General features: G+C 50.9%; 4 protein-coding genes across 4 annotated transcripts; 2 read left to right on the forward strand and 2 right to left on the reverse strand.

Moving 5' to 3' along the window:
* Positions 1–5,756: 5,756 nt before the first annotated feature.
* N7477_009051 (putative pyruvate dehydrogenase complex, dihydrolipoamide acetyltransferase component) lies at positions 5,757–7,394 on the reverse strand (the record flags this gene model as incomplete). The annotated part of the gene is made up of 6 exons (XM_056970712.1): positions 5,757–5,921; positions 6,031–6,731; positions 6,788–6,812; positions 6,883–7,106; positions 7,174–7,223; positions 7,285–7,394. The coding sequence occupies 6 exons, from the start codon at positions 7,392–7,394 to the stop codon at positions 5,757–5,759; spliced, it is 1,275 nt and encodes a 424-aa protein (XP_056817691.1).
* Positions 7,395–7,731: 337 nt separating this feature from the next.
* Positions 7,732–13,716, forward strand: N7477_009052 (Arf family guanine nucleotide exchange factor SEC7; the record flags this gene model as incomplete). The annotated part of the gene is made up of 5 exons (XM_056970713.1): positions 7,732–9,426; positions 9,750–11,805; positions 11,867–12,233; positions 12,285–13,316; positions 13,374–13,716. The coding sequence occupies 5 exons, from the start codon at positions 7,732–7,734 to the stop codon at positions 13,714–13,716; spliced, it is 5,493 nt and encodes a 1,830-aa protein (XP_056817692.1).
* Positions 13,717–13,898: 182 nt separating this feature from the next.
* Positions 13,899–14,806, reverse strand: N7477_009053 (bifunctional precorrin-2 dehydrogenase/sirohydrochlorin ferrochelatase MET8; the record flags this gene model as incomplete). Its single annotated transcript, XM_056970714.1, has 2 exons — positions 13,899–14,501; positions 14,552–14,806. 2 exons carry the CDS (start codon positions 14,804–14,806, stop codon positions 13,899–13,901), a joined length of 858 nt encoding a protein of 285 aa, XP_056817693.1.
* Positions 14,807–14,815: 9 nt separating this feature from the next.
* On the forward strand, positions 14,816–16,458 carry N7477_009054 (ribose phosphate diphosphokinase subunit PRS1; the record flags this gene model as incomplete). Its single annotated transcript, XM_056970715.1, has 4 exons — positions 14,816–15,074; positions 15,137–15,146; positions 15,201–15,321; positions 15,379–16,458. 4 exons carry the CDS (start codon positions 14,816–14,818, stop codon positions 16,456–16,458), a joined length of 1,470 nt encoding a protein of 489 aa, XP_056817694.1.
* Positions 16,459–19,297: the final 2,839 nt, after the last annotated feature.

Genomic DNA, 19,297 nt, shown 5'->3' on the forward strand with positions numbered 1-19,297 from the left:
GCGCAGGAGTTTCCCGGATTGTTGGGCTCATTTTCCCTCTTTCTCAACTAGCTCTATGAAGGTCAAAGTCGGCATAAGTGAATATGCTCGGTTTCGGGTTTTCAGGCATTGGGATAGAAGTCATTCGGGGAGTAATAGGCATGGGGCCAATAAGGATAGAGGTTCGTTGTGCGTTCAGGCCGAAAGCCAAATGCTTTTAAGAAAGGCCGTGGGTGGGTGATGATCCGTCTCACATAGCCCAAGCCCACCCCCGTAAAAGCGGTGAGAATCAGCCTTTCGGAACATACCACGTGATCAATTGCCCCGAAGGATAACCAAGGGGTATCGTCGTCCCGGCGCGAGGCGCAAACAGTGGCAAAAGCTCCCTCTGTGTCAGCAGCAAATCTCGAAGGATGCAATCATTTCCGCAATGTCATTGCTAAGGAAAATTCAGAGGAAATAATCGATGGCCAATATCCAACCATGGCCCAGGATGTATCAGCCGGCAAAAACTCATTTCAGGCACTTGGAAGCTTTCCTGAAGGTCTTTCCTTTCCAAAGACGAATTCGCAACGAAGGGACGAAAGTCCCCCTGCCTATTCAATAAACACTCAGAAATGTTCCAAACAAGAGTTGAGGAAATTGACGTAAGCGGTGGAGTCTTTCATTCAACCGAGGGCATGTCCTATGTCCGTTTACCCATGTTTGCTATGGCTGATCAGCTGGATATTATGCCCCCGAACAGAATTGAATAGTCCTCGGTACTTTCGATATCATTCTCTAGCTGCATTATTTCAGCCCACTGGTCCGCCAGCTATGTGCTCGTAGAGCTGACTATACTGACTGAGAGAGACGTCTGTGACGCATGAATGTCTTGTGGTGACGCATGAATGTCTTGTGGCCTGAGAGAGGCCTGAGGGGGAACGTGATCTGGAAGGAGCCGTGGGTCCAACCCGATTCGGGATAGAAGTGGGTTTGTTTCGTAGATGCTCGTTTCCCTCTTTCTCTCTTCTTCTTCTTCTCCGGTTTAGTTGCTTCTGGTAATGATACACGAATTCTTCTTCGTCTTGGTCGGTAACAGTAGTACGGGGAATAGCGGTGGCCATGGCGATAATGGTAGATAAGCAGTTCTTCTTCTATGCCAGCCAAAAATTACGTTCAAGCTCCGTAAACTTCTATCTTCAAGCCTGAGTGTCGAAAGTGACCTCCAGCACTTTCTTTTTTTGCACCGACCGTGTCAATACACCATGTGAGAAATACATCAAACCCTTGATTGGGATCCACTTCATAGTAACTCTAGTTACGTTTAATAAAGCTTTTTAGCTTAGCAAAAAACCCCTCGATCGGATTTAAGTCTAGTGAGTAAGGCGGCAGATACACTAATTTCACCCCCGCGTCCGCACACATCTGCGAAACCCGCTCTAAATGATGAAATGACGCATTATCCATAACCATGACTAATTTAGGTTTAGGCCATCGTCCATAGTGCTGAAGGAGCTGAGCTAAAAAGTCTTCGAACATAGTGGCATCGGTTGAACCGCGGAATACACGTAAGAGGACGATTCCATCCTAAGAGTACGCGGGTAGTATCTAATATCGCTGGTCGCGATGGAACTGTGATACTTACAATATGGCCCCGCTAAGTGGTGACCAGCCTGTGCGCCTAAACCTAGCCCTCTTATCGTAACTAGATTTACTAACGTAAACTAGATGATACAGTACGATTAAAAATCTAATAAATTAAAGAGATATATTTCTCGCAAATCGGCATTACGCTCCTTTTTATATTGCCGAACTATCTTTTTAGACCAACCTTTAGCGACAAGGGCTCTCCTAATGCTAGAGGTTATAATTATAGTGTGGAACTTATCCTAGAGGAAGATAGCCATCTCATCGAGGTATAGGCCCGGCTTTTCCGACAGGTGGTCGTAGAGCGCGTCGATCATTAGCGGTGTTACGGTAGGTTTCCGTCCTATACGAGTTAGGGGTGCGTAGACGCTGCCGAACTACCGCAAGTTTCTGCGGATATTTATAACCGTGACCTTACTACATTCGGCCTATTCGGCTATTTAACTAGTGTTTAGTGACTGGCTCTCTATCATATCGCTGATAAGATGCAGCTTTAAGGGGAGAAGTCTTAGGGCCATATTGCAAGCTCTAGGGTGCGCGGTTAAGGGTCGTGCATAAAGGAAGATCCTTATTACTAGGAGAGAATGCGGTAGGGTGGTATCACACGTATAAGAGTTTCGTGTAAATTACACTAAGGCAGGTCCCGGCGCGTTATGTAAAATACAGTTCCTATTTTGAGAATCAGAGGATCGACGAAATTACTATATCCAGATTAGCATGTTTCAGGCTAGGGTTCAGGAATGAAAGTCTAAGAGTGTAGAGGTAACTCTAATTTCGAATACTACTGTAGTAAGAGTAGTGGGGCATTGAATGTCCTCCATGGTGGGCATGAAAGAACGAGGCTACAGAAAACTGTCAATTTGGCCTCTTACTTGTGGGATTGTCTTTTTTCCGGCCTTGTGAAAAAGCCTTGATAATTGTTGAGTAAGTAGCTGTCTTCTCTAGCTGTCTTCTCCATTCATAAATAGAGTGAAATGCAGTGGAGGCCATCTTTTTGACCAATGTTTCTGACCCCTTCCAATTCATCACTCTCCCAATTCATCACTCTCCCAATTCATCACTCTCCCAATTCATCACTCTCCCAATTCATCACTCTCCCAATTCATCACTCTCCCAATTCATCACTCTCCCAATTCATCACTCTCCCAATTCATCACTCTCCCTTTTAATATCACTTGCTCAATTTTTTAATTATTTTGATTCGATATACCGTATCAACGCTCGATATATTCATAATTGAATAGCAGAGATTACTCAATTAGATTAACCAGTAATCCAAGCCGACAAAATAATCAATAAATTTCTAGAGCTGTGGCTTAGCGTAATGTATCGTGGCGGTGCGAAGAAATATACCAGGTAAATTACCTTACATACGGCAGGGCCTTACCACACTCCCGAAATATGTGTAAAACATTACCGATTAACTATTGTAGTGGGGAACCCCCTTGTTACTCGATATTACAGAGCAGCTCGGATGAGGTTTTTCCGGCCTATATCGGAACCGCAGTTTTACAGTACACCGGGATGCCGGGTCCGGATAGTATATCTTGCAGCTCTAGGATAGTATTGAATAGCACGCTTCTACACCTCTCTCATATACACGTACAGGGCAGTAGCCCGAGGGTCTCTCGTATAACCTACGGTTGTGGTGGTTGTTGTCTTGTCTTGCTGAATCGACCCGCACATCTCCAAGTGTGCTGCCAACGAGCGTTCCCCTCTTCACTATGTAGTCGAATGCTCAAGATAACATCTGAAGGAGGTCTAAATCGTTCTACAGCGTCTAAACTTTGACAAGGCTTGGAATATCAAAGCTAGCAGGCCGACTTGCCAAGGGGGAATTGAGAAGTCCCAATATGAGAATAATAAGACCTGCTGAGGTGTATAAGGGGCGGTGGATCTAGCTATACGAGAAACTATACTTGACAAGAAGCTCTCTGCTAGAAAAATGATGCACAGAGCCAGAGTCATTCGGGCTTCTGGATTGATCTTGAGAGCCCATTTAGCTGCTTTAATATTGCGTTAACATGCATGAAGAACCCACACTATATTGAATACTTACTAGGCATCATTGGTTAAATCACCACCATATTCAGTCAGCTATCTAAAGTTCGGGATGAACCATAAGAGCGTATGGAGCTCGAAATCGTCAGATATGCTCTAAGACCTAGCTATCACGATTCCATTTCTACAAATGACCCCCATCTAACAGGTGAATTGGCTTTCATCGGGCAAATGACTAATAGCATTTAGGAAACGCTGATCTTGGTTCCAAGAATCAGTTCTTTGCCCCCCTTGTAGCTGGCGAAACTCGACCACAAGTCCATCCAGAACTTTTCGATGGTGTTGCATTGCAATGCCATATCCATTGATTTCGTAAGTAATGCGTTCTGCAGCCTTTTCTACGAGGCGATGTGCAAGATGACTTTTGTTTGCTTCGATAATCGCCGAGAGCAGGGAGCTCTCTTTTGCCAGTATCGAGTCCCACTCTTCATCAGATATGTTTTCCGAAGCGGAAAAGGTAGTAAGTCTAAAATAAAACCCTAGTGAGCTAGCAATTAGAAGAGTAGGGGATGCAAGATCAACATACAGTGCGGAGGTTTGCATCACCTTATCTATGGTATCTTTAAAGAGTCGTAGCCTTTCGTTAAAAAGTCGCGATTCTATATCTTTGAAGATATCAAAGAAACTCCTATCCGAATCGCGCAGAGAGTCGTCATTGGAGTGACTTTTCCACTCTGTGAAATTGTTCTGATATCTTTCACAGGCACCTTGATTGCTCCAAATTGCCATGCGGAGGTGATGTTAATCTCCAACTTTGATGATGCATGACTGTGGGTGGTCGAACAACGATGTAACCCTCTCTAGTGCCTTTTCGGTGGAACATAGTAGATGGGAAAGGTCCTTCACAGCCTCAGTTGTAAATTCTGCTGTTTTGATTTTTTCTAGAAGGGCAATGACGCTGCGCCGCGCCGCTTTCGCGCATTGTGCAGTGAGCGTGTTATTGCTAGTTGGGTTGGTCATTGTAAGCAAGCAGACTAAAATCAAGATTAGTTGTCACTTCTTAGATTAAGAAAATCCGAGAGAACTCACTGTAGTAGCAAAGTGTGGCTCTATGATTGGGAGTGGTGGGTATAATTTTTTTATGGAAGGAAGGAAAAATCAACTATATATCCTAATCGGAGTGACACACCTTAATCCCGGCACGCCAGGCAGTCAATTATCTTAGGGGTTGGTGAATGGCCCGAGTTCCTAGGAATCCGAGTAACTATTAGCGAATAGCAGTAGGCCCTTTAAGAACTTATTAACACACGTTTGATGACTATTCTGGGTCTGACTGGCTATCTGGACTACGTGGCCGGCTCCTAGGAGCAAAAAGTTTGGAGCTTCATAAGGAGATGACGATTGCTCCTGAGAAGCATGAGCTTATTGGTAAGAGATGTGACTTGTCGTCACATCCCGCAAAATATTTCTATTTTAATCATATTCGTACTATAGCCAATTAGAAATCTGCGAGTAGACTCATCCACATTTACTGGCACCGGTAGTCCTAAAAAGAGATGGTGGGACTAGTAGATGAAGTATTCCTAGGAGCATGTAGCATACGATGGTAATGCTGATTGGGTGGTCTGAAATAGCAGAATCCATCGTGGCGTAATTAAGTGCAGTCAGATCACCAGGATGCATGGCTACATTGCTGATGCCAGGCCTTTTATGATGGGACGATAGGGGCAATCTAAAGAGGAGGGCTACACGTGATAAAACTAGCGTGTTGCATTTTATTGATGTAGCTTACTCAGGCCCGCTCACCCCTTAGGCTCGGTTCAGACTCAGTGAGCAAATCAGGGCGCTCAGATCAGCATCAGCGAGTGGATCAGACCGCTCAGGTGAGCATCAGGTGATGCTCAGTGAGCAGATCAGTGCGCTCAGGGGCGTGCTCAGGTTTACTCAGTGAGCAAAAAGCGGCAAGGACCTAGCGCTAATCCGGAAGAGGAAAGTAAAGAAGTGGGAGTGGAAATCTGTTACTTAGGAAATGAGATTGAAGTTGCTAAAACCAAACAAGAAAATGGACCTATGATGGGTCTAAAGGTCACACGTTTTAATACAAATTACAGTGTCAAACGGCTCTAGATTCCTCGACGCGGCTGCATTTACAGCAGAAGCTCCAGAGGGTTCTCGACCACCTTCTTCAACTCCTTGATCCACTCACCACCGACGGCACCATCAACGACCTTGTGGTCGAAGCTACCAGTGACAACGATCTGCTCATCCCACTCGGTGACGGTGCCCTCGGCGGTCTCGACGGGGACAGCGACCTTGCGGGACGGTGCCAACGGCCAGGATACCGGCCTGAGGGGGGGTTGATGACGGCAGTGAAGCGCTCAACCGCGGGGTTCATGCCCATGTTGCTGATGGTGAAGGTACCGCCTGGTACTCCTCGGGCTTCAGCTTGTTGTCACGAGCACGCTTGCCCAGGTCGCGGACCTGGTTGGAGATGCTGGACAGACCGAGACCCTGGACACCCTTAACAACAGGGGTGATCAGGCCGGTGGGGGTGGAGACAGCAACGCTGATGTCAACGGTGTTGTGCTGGCGGATGACAGCCTGGCCGTTCTCCTCAATCCAGCTGGAGTTAACCTGGGGCACCTTCATGAGGGCGGCAGCACAAGCCTTGACCAGGAAGTCGTTGACAGACAACTTATACTTGCCGTCAGCGGAGGCGTTCAGAGCCTGGCGCAGCTTGAGAAGCTTGGTGACCGAGAGGGTGGCAGAGACAAAGTAGTGGGGGTTCTCGGCCATCGACTGCTTCAAGCGGTTGGCGATGGTCTTGCGCATCGAGGAGACGGGGAGATCCTCGAAGGTAGCGGCGGAGGTAGCGGCGGGCTGGTATTTCTGCACGTCCTCCTTGGTGATCTGGCCACCCTTGCCGGTACCCTTGATGGCCTTGAGGGGAACACCCTTCTCGAGAGCCAGAGCCTTGGCAGCGTAGCTGATGTTGGGCTCACGGTCCAAGCTGGGCTGCAGCTTTTCACCAGAGGTTTCAGGCTCCTCAGCGGCGGGCTCCGGGGCAGGGGTGGGAGCGGAGGGCTCAGCGCTCTTAGGAGCCTCCTTCTCGGCAGGGCAGCCTTGTCACCACCTGCATCAGCCAAGGTGAAAGACTCAAAGGGAGAGACGTCGGCACCCTCCTCAACAAGGACGGCAATGGGCTAATTCGTTCGAAGTTAGCTCGAGGGAAAGTGGCCGCGGAGAACCCATGAAGATCGGGAAAATTCTTACCGAGCCAACAGCAACGTCTTTCTCACCGGTCTCCTTCAGGACCTTGGCGAGGACACCCTCTTCCTGGAATTCAAAATCCATCTGCGCCTTATCGGTCTCGATCTCGACAAGGACGTCACCAGGAGCAAGGGTGTCACCGGCCTTCTTCTGCCATGCGCCGACGTTTCCCGCGGTCATTGTCGGGGAAAGGGCCGGCATGCAAATGATGGTGTGAGGGGGAAAGGCTGTAGAGACGGGTGTGTTAGAATCAGGTGAAATCGAGCATCGAATTGGATTCAATTGGAGCCATACACTTGGAGGCATAGAAGCGGGAGATAGCGGAGATCGCGGGCATCTGGGATCTGCGCGAAAGGAATACATCAGCATCATTGGATCAGACACATCCGAATCGGTGACGCGTACTTCAAGACCTCCTGGAACTTGTAGGAGACCTGGGGGCGGCGCATAGAGGCAGCACCCCGGGAGAGGAACATGGCACTCGGGGTGCGCATCCGGACGGCGGAAGCAACCATGATGAAAGGGATTGCTCCTGTGTATAGTACTTAAAACAGCCCTCAACACAAAGACAGAAGCTCAATGAGATCCAACACGAGGGTGGAGGATGAAGGAACCGAGAAAGGTGTTGTTGAGTAAGGATACTGTCTTTAACAAGTCAGGAACTTTTCTGTTGAGCTTCTGCGGTTCCCGGTGAGCGCCATCTTCCGAGTCAGGTGACCTCAAGCGGCACATGCTGACTCAGCGCCCGTAGTCCCGATTTGGAGAAAGACACGCATTCGTCTTTTGTATACAACACCGCAGGTGCCGATCGATGCTCTAGATTGCTCGTTGCGTCCCTCGTCTGCTGTGACAATGGCGGACGTGGATCACGGCTCCGAGCCGAATCATCATGCCGACTCGCCCGACCCCGAGAAGGCCCCCGTTGATGCCTCCGCCGAAGCTCCCCCGGTTTTGCCAGACGACAAGCCAGTCTTGACCGAACAGACAGAATGGCAGGAGGTAATGGAAGAGGCTGTGGAGAAACAGGAAGAACAGGCTTCGCCCAATATCGAAGGAGAGAATGAAAACAAGCCCGAGGTCCCGCCAAAAGACGATGGGGAGCCAACCCGCGACGAGCACGAACAACAAAAGGCAGGTGCTCCACCTACTATCCAGGAACCGGAGCGTACAGAAGACACTGGGCAAGAGAGTCGAATGCGATCCGACTCGCGATCCACGACGGCCACCTTCACTACGCAACGGTCCGGCGCAGTTAGCTCGACTGTTTTTATCGTGACCGCACTCGATACCATTGGGGCCTCGCGGGAGGCGCGGAAGAGTAAAGAGCTGGAAGATGCGGTACAAGTGGCGCTTTCAAATGTCAGGTCTACGGACGGGCAACCGATTGACCCTGAGCTCATCTTTCGCCCCCTACACCTGGCCAGCAAGACTCTCAGTGTTCCGCTTCAGGTGACCGCGTTGGACTGTATTGGCAAATTGATTACATACTCATATTTTGCCTTCCCATCCGCCGAGTCAGCAAACGAAGCGACCCCCGAAAAGCCGCCGTTAATCGAGCGTGCCATCGATGCGATTTGCGATTGTTTTGAGAACGAAGCCACCCCCAATGAAATCCAGCAGCAGATCATCAAATCCCTGCTGGCAGCAGTGTTAAATGACCGGGTCGTGGTGCATGGAGCTGGCCTCCTGAAAGCCGTTCGCCAGATCTACAATATCTTCATATACTCTAAGTCGAGCCAGAACCAGCAGATTGCCCAGGGCTCCCTCACCCAGATGGTGAGCACGGTGTTTGACCGCGTTCGGGTTCGGCTGGACCTCAAAGAACTTCGGACTCGTGAAGTTGAGAAACCTGGCTCTGGTCTGGATGCATCTGCCAGTGATGTGGGTCAAATGTCGGAGGCTGCCTCTGTGTCTGTCGCCGATCAGCCAGTTACCAAGGAGCCCAACAGTGAAAAGCTCACCCTGCAAAGCTTTGAGTCCCCTAAGGAGGTTACAGCTGTCAATGACAATGTGCCGACCACTGTTACTCGGGCCAAGTTATCGCGCAACACTCGCTCAATGTCCGGCATCCCGGAAGAGAGGGACGATGACAGCTCAGCTGAGGATGAGGTGGATGAGATTTACGTCAAGGACTCATTCTTGGTCTTCCGGGCTCTTTGCAAGCTGAGCCACAAGGTTCTCGGCCATGATCAGCAGCAGGATATTAAATCTCAAAACATGCGGTCTAAAGTGCTGTCGCTGCACCTCATTCACTATCTCATCAATAACCACATCAACACCTTCACTTCTCCGCTCGCAGCGATCAAGAATAGCTCGACCAGCACCGAGGCAATGACACTTCTTCAGGCCGTGCGACCTCATCTCTGTCTGAGTTTGAGTCGCAATGGCTCGAGCGCAGTGCCTCAAGTATTCAAGGTCTGCTGTGAGATCTTTTGGCTGATGCTCAAGGACATGCGAGTTATGATGAAGAAAGAGCTGGAAGTTTTTATGAAGGAGATATACCTCGCAATTCTCGAAAAGCGAGCTGCCCCCCTCGTTCCAGAAGCAGTATTTTATGGAGGTCCTGGAGAGACTGGGTAGCGATCCACGTGCATTGGTCGAAATTTATCTTAACTACGATTGTGACCGAACTGCCTTGGAGAACATCTTCCAAAATATCATTGAACAACTCTCGCGCTATGCAAGCGTCCCGGTTGTAACCTCGTCATCCCAGCAACATCACTTCCTCGAGCATCATGCCAAGATGTCCAGCATTGGGGCTGAATGGCATCATCGTGGGACACTTCCTCCTTCGCTGACGACCGCTAATATCACGCCCCATCCTCAACCGGCCGCGCCAACTATCCCCCCCTGATTATATCCTGAAACAGCAGGCTTTGGAGTCACTCGTGGAGGTTTTACGCTCCTTGGACAACTGGGGTGCACAGCGTGACGACCAGCCTATGCAGCCAGCGGATCCATCTAAGTCAATGGACAACTCGCGCGAGTCTCTGGATACCAATATCATTGCCTCGCCGCGTTCAGAAGCCCTGGATACGGGCCGGTCCACTCCTCTTCCTGATGATGATCCCAACCAGATGGAAAAGGTCAAACAGCGGAAAATTGCCCTGATGAACGCCACTCAGCAGTTCAACTTCAAGCCCAAGCGTGGTATCAAGCTCTTCCTTCAGGAGGGATTTATCCGATCGGATGCTCCTGACGATATTGCTGCCTTCTTACTGCGTAATGATCGTCTAGACAAGGCCATGCTTGGTGAATACCTGGGTGAGGGTGAGCCTGAGAATATCGCCATCATGCACTCCTTTGTAGATGCTATGGACTTCACCAAGCGACGCTTCGTTGAATCTCTTCGCTCATTCCTGCAGCACTTCCGACTGCCCGGAGAAGCTCAAAAGATCGATCGGTTCATGCTCAAGTTTGCAGAGCGATACACAACTCAGAATCCCAATGCCTTCGCCAATGCGGATACCGCCTACGTCCTTGCGTATTCAGTAATTATGCTGAATACTGATCAGCACAGTGCTAAGATCAAGGGTCCTCGCATGACCAAGGAAGATTTCATCAAGAACAACCGTGGTATCAACGATAGTCAGGATCTGCCATCCGAGTACCTTGTGTCCATATTCGATGAAATCGCAAACAACGAGATCGTCTTGGACACGGAGCGGGAACATGCTGCGAATATTGGTCTTCAACCCTCCACCTCCACCGGACTGGCTACTCGTGCCGGACAAGTGTTTGCGACCGTTGGTCGTGACATTCAGGGTGAGAAGTACGCCCAGGCATCCGAAGAAATGGCCAACAAGACGGAGCAACTCTACCGCTCTCTTATTCGGGCCCAGCGCAAGACGGCAGTTCGCGATGCTCTCTCCCGTTTCATTCCTGCCACCTCCGTCCGGCACGTTGGCTCGATGTTCAATGTTACTTGGATGTCCTTCTTGTCAGGATTGTCTGCTCCAATGCGAGACACACAAAATATCGAGACTATTCGACTTTGCATGGAGGGCTTGAAGTTATCGATTCGCATCAGCTGTGCATTTGATTTGGAGACTCCCCGGGTCGCATTCGTTACGGCCCTTGCCAAATTCACAAATCTTGGAAACGTCCGGGAAATGCAGACCAAGAACTTTGAGGCTCTGAAGTCGCTGCTTGATGTTGCGCTCACTGAGGGTAATCATCTTCGCACCTCATGGCGTGAGATCTTGACTTGTGTCAGCCAGCTTGACCGTTTGCAGCTTTTGAGCGACGGCGTTGATGAAGGCTCGCTGCCCGATGTCTCACGCGCTCCCTCGACACTTGATTCCCCTCGAAAGTCCATGCAAAGCACCCGCCGATCTCGCCCTCGCTCGGTGAATGGCCCGACGGCCTTCCGTGCAGAAGTTGCCCAGGAAAGCCGGTCCGCCGATATGGTTCGAGGTGTGGATCGGATCTTCACCAATACTGCAAACTTGTCGCATGAGGCCATTATTGACTTTGTGCGGGCACTGAGCGAAGTCAGCTGGCAGGAGATTCAGTCCTCTGGACACAGTGACTCTTCGCGGACGTATAGTCTGCAGAAGTTGGTCGAAATAAGTTACTACAACATGACTCGTGTCCGTATCGAGTGGTCGAAGATCTGGGAGGTCCTGGGTCAGCACTTCAACCAGGTTGGCTGTCACTCCAACACTACCGTGGTGTTCTTTGCCTTGGACTCGCTCCGACAGCTGTCCATGCGTTTCATGGAGATTGGTGAATTGCCCGGCTTCAAATTCCAAAAAGACTTCCTTAAGCCATTCGAGCACGTCATGGCGAACAGTACCACTGCTGCTGTCAAGGACATGATTCTTCGTTGTCTCATTCAGATGGTCCAGGCTCGCGGTGACAACATTCGATCTGGATGGAAGACCATGTTTGGTGTCTTCACGGTGGCAGCTCGGGAGCCGTATGGTAGGTTTTCACTCATTAGTATTCAGCTGTCCTATGGAATTGGGGCTAACCTTTCGAGCAGAGGGCATCGTGAACATGGCGTTCGACCATGTCACAAAAATCTATAACGAGCGATTTGGTGTCGTGATCACCCAGGGTGCTTTTGCTGATCTCATTGTCTGTCTGACCGAGTTCTCCAAGAACTCCAAATTCCAGAAGAAGTCTTTGCAGGCCATTGAGCTCCTTAAGTCAACCGTCACTAAGATGCTGCGCACTCCAGAATGCCCGCTCTCCCACCGGGGCGATTCTGCGCCCAAGCTTCCTGAAGAAGGAACAAATCTGGCGAAGCAACTCACCCGCCAGTCAAAGGAGGAGCAATTCTGGTATCCGATTCTTATCGCTTTCCAAGATGTGCTGATGACTGGTGATGATTTGGAAGTTCGGTCTCGGTATGTTTCTCGTTGCTGAAATTACTGTTGTTGCTGCTAACGTTAAGCCAGGGCCCTCACATACCTCTTCGACACCCTGATCCGCCATGGTGGGGACTTCCCGCGAGACTTTTGGGATGTACTTTGGCGTCAATTGCTCTGCCCCATCTTTGTGGTTCTGCAGTCCAAGTCCGAAATGTCCAAGGTCCCAAATCATGAGGATCTTTCGGTCTGGCTGTCGACCACCATGATTCAGGCTTTGCGGAACATGATCACCCTTTTTACCCACTACTTCGATGCACTGGAGTACATGCTGGGCCGCTTCCTGGAGCTGCTTACTCTCTGCATCTGCCAGGAGAACGACACAATCGCACGGATCGGTAGCAACTGCTTGCAGCAGCTGATCTTGCAGAATGTCTCTAAGTTCCGTGAGGAGCACTGGACCCAGATTGTCGGAGCCTTTGTGGAGCTCTTCAGCAGGACCACGGCGTACGAACTATTCACGGCAGCCGCCTCGGTCAACAAGTTGACCGACGCCGTGTCTACCAATGGGGATATCGCCCAGGCTTCTGAAGCTGCCACCGAAATCTCAGCCGAGTTGCCTGAGGCCTTGCAGCCCAATGGATCGCACAGCACCACCACACTCGCGGACGGCGGTGACCCGCCAGCACAGAGTGAAGCCCGTGCGGAGCTCGAGGACTACCGTCCCCAGGCCGATGCTCAGCAACAGCCCGCTGCAGTCACAGTGGCCCGACGTCGGTTCTTCAATCGCATCATCACCAACTGCGTTCTGCAACTTTTGATGATCGAGACTGTCCATGAACTTTTCTCCAATGACAACGTTTATGCGCAGATTCCTAGTCACGAGCTCCTGCGCCTGATGGGACTTTTGAAGAAGAGCTATCAGTTTGCTAAGAAATTCAACGAAGACAAGGACCTGCGCATGCAGCTGTGGCGCCAGGGCTTCATGAAGCAGCCTCCTAACCTGCTCAAGCAGGAGAGCGGCAGTGCTGCCACCTACGTGCACATTCTCTTCCGCATGTACCACGATGAGCGAGAAGAGCGACAGAGCAGCCGTGCCGAAACTGAGGCAGCTCTCATTCCGTTAGTTCTGCCCCTTTCCTCACCAATCGATGTCTCATACTGACCCTAAACTGCTAGCCTCTGTGCGGATATCATTCGCAGCTTTGTCCGTCTCGACGAGGAGACCCAGAACCGCAACATTGTGGCCTGGCGACCGGTCGTAGTGGATGTTATCGACGGATATAACAACTTCCCCGAGAACGGCTTCGACAAACACATCGAGACTTTCTACCCATTGGGGGTGGAGCTTCTCAGCCGCGACCTCAACCCGGAGATCCGCGTTGCACTGCAGTCTCTGCTGCGTCGTATCGGCGAAGTCCGCCTAGGTGTCTCTTCGCCCAACCCGCTGGATGCTCCGATCAGCCCGCGGAGTTCCGTATCGCAAAAGGGGTCGCGCCGCGATAGCCAGCTTTCATCTTGATTCATTTGGCGGTTTGTATTTTGGGATATACTCACCTGGCTCTGTGATTTACGGGTGATCGGCGTTTCCTTTATTTGAGCTCTCTATTGTTCCCATAGGCATTCAAATTATTTTGTTACCCCCATAGTTTTCTCAAAATGCATAGCTGTACTCATATGATAAAGCATTGCTTCTTTCCCAGTTCATACTTCCTCGAAGAGAGGGACATTGCCAGATGCGTAGTGAGACAGTAATCCGTCCATGTCATCCTCAGACATCTTCACAAGCTGATCCAGAGTCCATGATTCACAGACGGCAGACATCCACTTCATTCTCTTCGGGCCCTCGTTGACATCTGGTGCAACCTCGCGCAGCTTCCTGCGCAACTTGCCAACATTCTCAATGGCGGCTCCCATGTTGTCCGGTAATGTCTCGGCGATCTTTTTGCGCACGATGCTGGCGAGCTTGGGCCCATTGCCATTGGTACTGACCATCACCTGCAAGGGTCCATCGCGGTGAACACTCCCGAAGTAGAAATCACACTCAGGCGGTACATCTGCAATATTTGCTGCGATACGCTTCTCCTTGCAGAGCTTCCACACTTGAGTCGACGCTTCGGGATCGTCAATGGCGCAGAGGACCATGTCGGCGTTGTCGAGGTCGCAGGGTTCGAAGTTGCGGTCGACATGGCTGACCTGCTTTTCGGCGATTCGGAAAGCAACTTCCTCGTTCAGACCGGAGGACGGACTGACGACTGTGACTTTGGCATCGGCGTTAAGCGCGTGCACAATGCGCCCGGCTGCGACCTAAGCTCAGGTTAGTTAGCTGTATAGTTGCACAGGGAAGGTGGACCGACCTCGCCACCGCCAATCACTACGACATGCTTGTTCTTGACCTGCCAGGCCAGAATTAACGAGCCGCCGCCTTGAATCTCGGGAAATTTCGACATTCTCAATTCATCTGAAGAGGAGGAGTAACCGGGAAAAGGAAAGGTCACGATAATGATAAGCGTGGGGCAGCATACGGCGGACCGAACACACCGCCCGCGCACTTTGCTTTTCCCGAACTTTTTCTTCATTTTTTCTTCCCTTTCTCCTTCTTCTGCAACCATTGAACTGCCATGCGGGGCGTGCAGATCTTTTCGGGGACTTCGCATCCCGGCCTCGCAGATACCATCTGTGAGCGCCTGGGTGCTTCCCCAGCCAAAGCTGACCTGGGCAAGTTCGCCAATGGTGAGACCAGCGTCAACATCGGTGTCTCCGTCCGGAATCAGGATGTCTATATCCTGCAGAGTGGCAGCAGCAAGATCAATGACAGCGTCATGGAGCTTCTCATCATGATCTCCGCGTGCAAGGGTGGCTCGGCCAAGTCCATTACTGGTAAGCTACTAGCCGTCCACTTCACCCAGATGAATCCAAACGCTGACCATCTCTTTCCGAAGCGGTCATGCCGTATGCTGCCCGTCTTGTTTGATTCAATCACAGTTGCATGCTGACCCAGACGAGGTACTTCCCCTACTCGCGTCAATCCAAGAAGAAGAGCCATCGCGGTGCCATTACCGCCCGGATGCTCGCCAATCTCCTCTCCATCGCCGGCGTGGACCATGTCATTACCATGGACCTGCACGTACGTTACCCCGCACATATCGTTTCGAGCATGTGTTGATAGAAGTACGTTTCCCAGGCATCTCAGATGCAAGGCTTCTTCGGCAAACCTGTCGACAACCTCTTCGCCGAGCCCTTCATTGCCCGCTGGATTCGGATGAACGTGGAGGGTTGGAAGGATGCCGTGGTGGTGAGCAAGAATGCCGGCGGTACAAAGCGTGTGACATCGCTGGCCGATACTTTGAAACTAAACTTCGGTATCGTGACTACCGACCGGCGCCGCCCCAAGGTCCCTGTCACTATGTCTGATAGTACCGTTTTCTTCGACGCTGTCGATGACGAGGCTCGATCTCCCAAGGAACTGAGGCCGTTTGAGCTTCACATGCAGAGATCCCAGGCTACCTCTCCCATCCCCGAAGAATCCGAAATGGTTGATGTTGCGCAGGGCCTTTTGCGCCCCGAGACTCCCTCGGCAGCTCGCCGTCCATCCGAGCTTGAGGCCCAGCACGAGTACACTGATTTGCGGGTTCAAGATGTCATCACCGGTCGTCTTGTCCAAGGTCAGTTGGTCGATGATGATTATCATCCCGAGTCCGGCTCCCAGTCCGGCGGCACCACTCCAGGCGCTAGTGGCAGCGGCAGCGCCGATAACGAGGTGTTACCCGATGCCATGGTCAACTCGATGATCTCGAATGCCTCCTCGCTGCCACCTGACCATGCGCTCGGTGGGTCCTTTGACGCGGCTGAGTCCGATGATGATGAGGCTAGCGTGGTGGGGTACGAGCATCACGAGAAGACCATTACACTGGTTGGCGAGGTCCGCAATCGTCCCGTGTTCATTGTTGATGACATGATCGACAAGAGCGGATCGTGGATCGCCGCCGCCGAGACTGTTGTCAAGCGCGGCGGTGCTCGCAAGGTGTACTGCATTGCGACCCACGGTCTTTTCGGAACTGATTCACTTGACCAGATGGAGGCTTGCCCCTCTATTGACCACATTGTCGTGACCAACACCTTCCCGATCGAGCCGTCCATGTTGCGGCGGTCAAAGAAATTGGTCGTCATCGACGTATCCACCCTCCTCGCGGAGAGCATCCGGCGTCACCACTACGGTGAAAGGTGGGTTCTACCTGCACTATCCTCTGATGGATCATGCTAACTAATCCCAATAGCGTCTCGGCCCTCTTCCACCTTAATGACTGAATGATGGCCGGCGGCTCGTGACGAATTTGACCAGAAAGAAAAAAAAATCGGTTTACATTATTAGGGCGGCGTTGCTATTGATCTTGCAGACTCCCATCCTCTGCTTTCACAAGATCTCACATGATACCTCTTATCTTCTGAACCAAATGGACACCATTACCTCATGAAGTTTGCTTTCCCGCAGACGATCGCGTAGAAAATGAAGTATCACCCAGCGATGCAGTCCACTCTGGGTTCTGCAGGAGTATCTCGTGCCCCACGAGGTGTTCTTAACGGAGCGTTGGCAGATTAGACACCCGAGTCTTGTGTCTATATTCTTATTTTTCTTTTGCTCTTTTGAGCAAACAAATTGAAGGACACGAGACCCGACGAGAATCGAAGGCACCGGTTTCTGAAGGGTTCCACCCACACAGCTTCTGGCGGTGAATCCGGTGCTCGAGAACCCCTCGAACATACCTAGATCATAGCAAACAGTCTACTCAACCAAAATTGATGAATTCAGTGGCAATCGCCGTCCCGCCCCGCATATCTTTTCCATCTTTGACAACATATTGACGCACCGAACCATGCGGCTCGCCGCCTCTTCCCCGACAGTCCGGTTTGCGTTCTAGAAGCCCAATGTGTGAAGATTTTCAACTGGTCTAGACGCCCGGAAGGTGCAAAGCTTCGAGCGTGGCGGCATTGCCGAGTCGGTCAGGTCCCGTTTCACCCGCTATTGACACCTCGCAGGTCATCAGCTCAATTGCCCCGTTCGGTGGAGCCATACTGTGTCATTCATCAGCTCCGTTGAATCAGCCTTCGGCTGGGCGGGTTTCAACCGGGACGCGAGTGGTCCTCGTTCTGACAGCTGTCTAATCGGGACGGATCGTTGGATAGCCCGGGTACTTTGTGCGACGAAGCAAAGGATCCACCACCGGTGCCCCATCTAGTAGCTACAAACGCAACACCACTGCGACGCGTAGTGTCCGGTCCATAGTTGTTTGGGGGTGGGGTGTTGTGTCTAGTAACCGAGTTCCTCCGAAAGAGGCACCTCATTCCCGATCCAGGCAATGGGTTGCCTGTGACTAAGATAGACCCTAAGCCAGGAACCCGCCGGTGCAGCGATGACTCCGTCCATCGCGATTGTTATACGTCGAGAACAATTCCATTCCATGCCCTGTTGGAAGAATTGGTCGGTCGACTCTTTCCTACAATTGGACCCAAAAAAATCGACAGACCGAGACTAATGCCGGGCCTGCGCTTCCGGGATCGTCCTCTGAGCAGGGATTGCGGGACTCATCACTTGTCACTTGTCACTTGCCACTCATTTTTTGGGCTCCTGCTGGTTTGAAACACAAGGAAATATAGGAGGAAAAAAAAAAGAGAGAGAGAGAGAGAGAGAGGGATAAATTTAAAAAATAAAAACAAAAACAAAAACAAAGATAAAAATAAAAGAGACAGAAACCAAAATCCGAACGGGTCGAAAAGAGAGGCTTAGGGACTTTTGGTCAATGCCATGTGGAGAATCGACGAGCTAGACCCTGGTCCAAGCGTCGAGAGGTTGATAGATCAATTGTATTCAGCGTCATGAGCAACAGGGGGCAGAGCCAAAGTCAAAAATAGCCGGGGAATCTACTTGTCACTGGTACTTTTGTTATTGGGGCGTTCTTTTCTTTTCCCATAGGACAATTGCACACACTAGGGATCGGACCCAACCCGAATTGCTGGGATGCATTGGCCCGCGATCGACTCAGATCTGCGGAAGTGTCTTTGCTGCTTGATATTGGCTGCGAGATGGGTGGACGTCGCAGGCGCGTCGACGATCCATTCCGATTTCCAGGTCCCGGTGCGATGTGCGTTGGGCCCAGCGCGCCGACGGTTCTGACTAACTATGCTAATTTCTCATACCAAACCCTACTGGGACCTGTCCCTTCCCTACTCGGCTCTGCCACAGACACCCTAGCTTGGACTCTGGATCCACTTAGTCTTGTCTCTCCCCCCCCCCCTTCGACGTACACGAGTCGATCTTTGGGAAAAATCAGTTTACGGCGCATCCATCCCCCCCCCCCCCAACCAAGGTTATTTTCTTAGTACGAATCGATCCAGGCCAATGGCATCCCCACGATACCTCGTGATCGCGATCCTTACCTTCGTTTAAATGCCACTAGGATGCGAACTACGATCTACCGGGTCTTTCGACCCGCATGCGCCTACATTGTCATAGGATGCAGCCCCTGTCATACAAGATGAGCTTCGGGGGAGATCTACTTCCTGGGTCCTTCATCCTTGTCGGATTTCCGTTCTGCATCGGCCCTAGACCTCTTCGACTCTCAATTTGTCGAAATACTATTTATTTGTCGTGGTTTTTTTTCCTCCATTCTTCCTTTCTTTTTCCACTCCATTTTCTATTGACCCTGAAGAATCTCACCAATCACGCCGGGTAGGTGCGTCATCGGCAGTTTACAGACCATTCAGAGCTTTCTTCGGTCGTGGACTGGCTTGGGCCAGGATCAATCTTCGTTCTGTGGGCTGCTGTCCTCTCTTGTGTTCCCTCCACTTTGAATCGAAAAGGTGATAGAGAAGAGTATATAATGGCCTGGTCCGGCGGCTCTTGAAGGTTCTCTATCTTTCATTCCTCTTCGCCATTTTCTATCCCATCCTACACTTTCGAGTGACCGTGGGCCCATTGAGCTTCTTGGCCATTGAATTTGTCTATCACTCGACTCGACTTGGAATCTTTAGTTTCCTTGACTCCGGCTCCAATTTAGACCCTAGGATTACTTCTCCGGTGATCAACACGGTCCGTCAAACCACTC

The sequence above is a fragment of the Penicillium maclennaniae genome (assembly GCF_028827695.1).
Source record: "Penicillium maclennaniae strain IBT 15551 chromosome Unknown utg000008l:1.0-3552695.0:1.0-3555053.0, whole genome shotgun sequence".
Lineage (NCBI taxonomy): Eukaryota > Fungi > Ascomycota > Eurotiomycetes > Eurotiales > Aspergillaceae > Penicillium > Penicillium maclennaniae.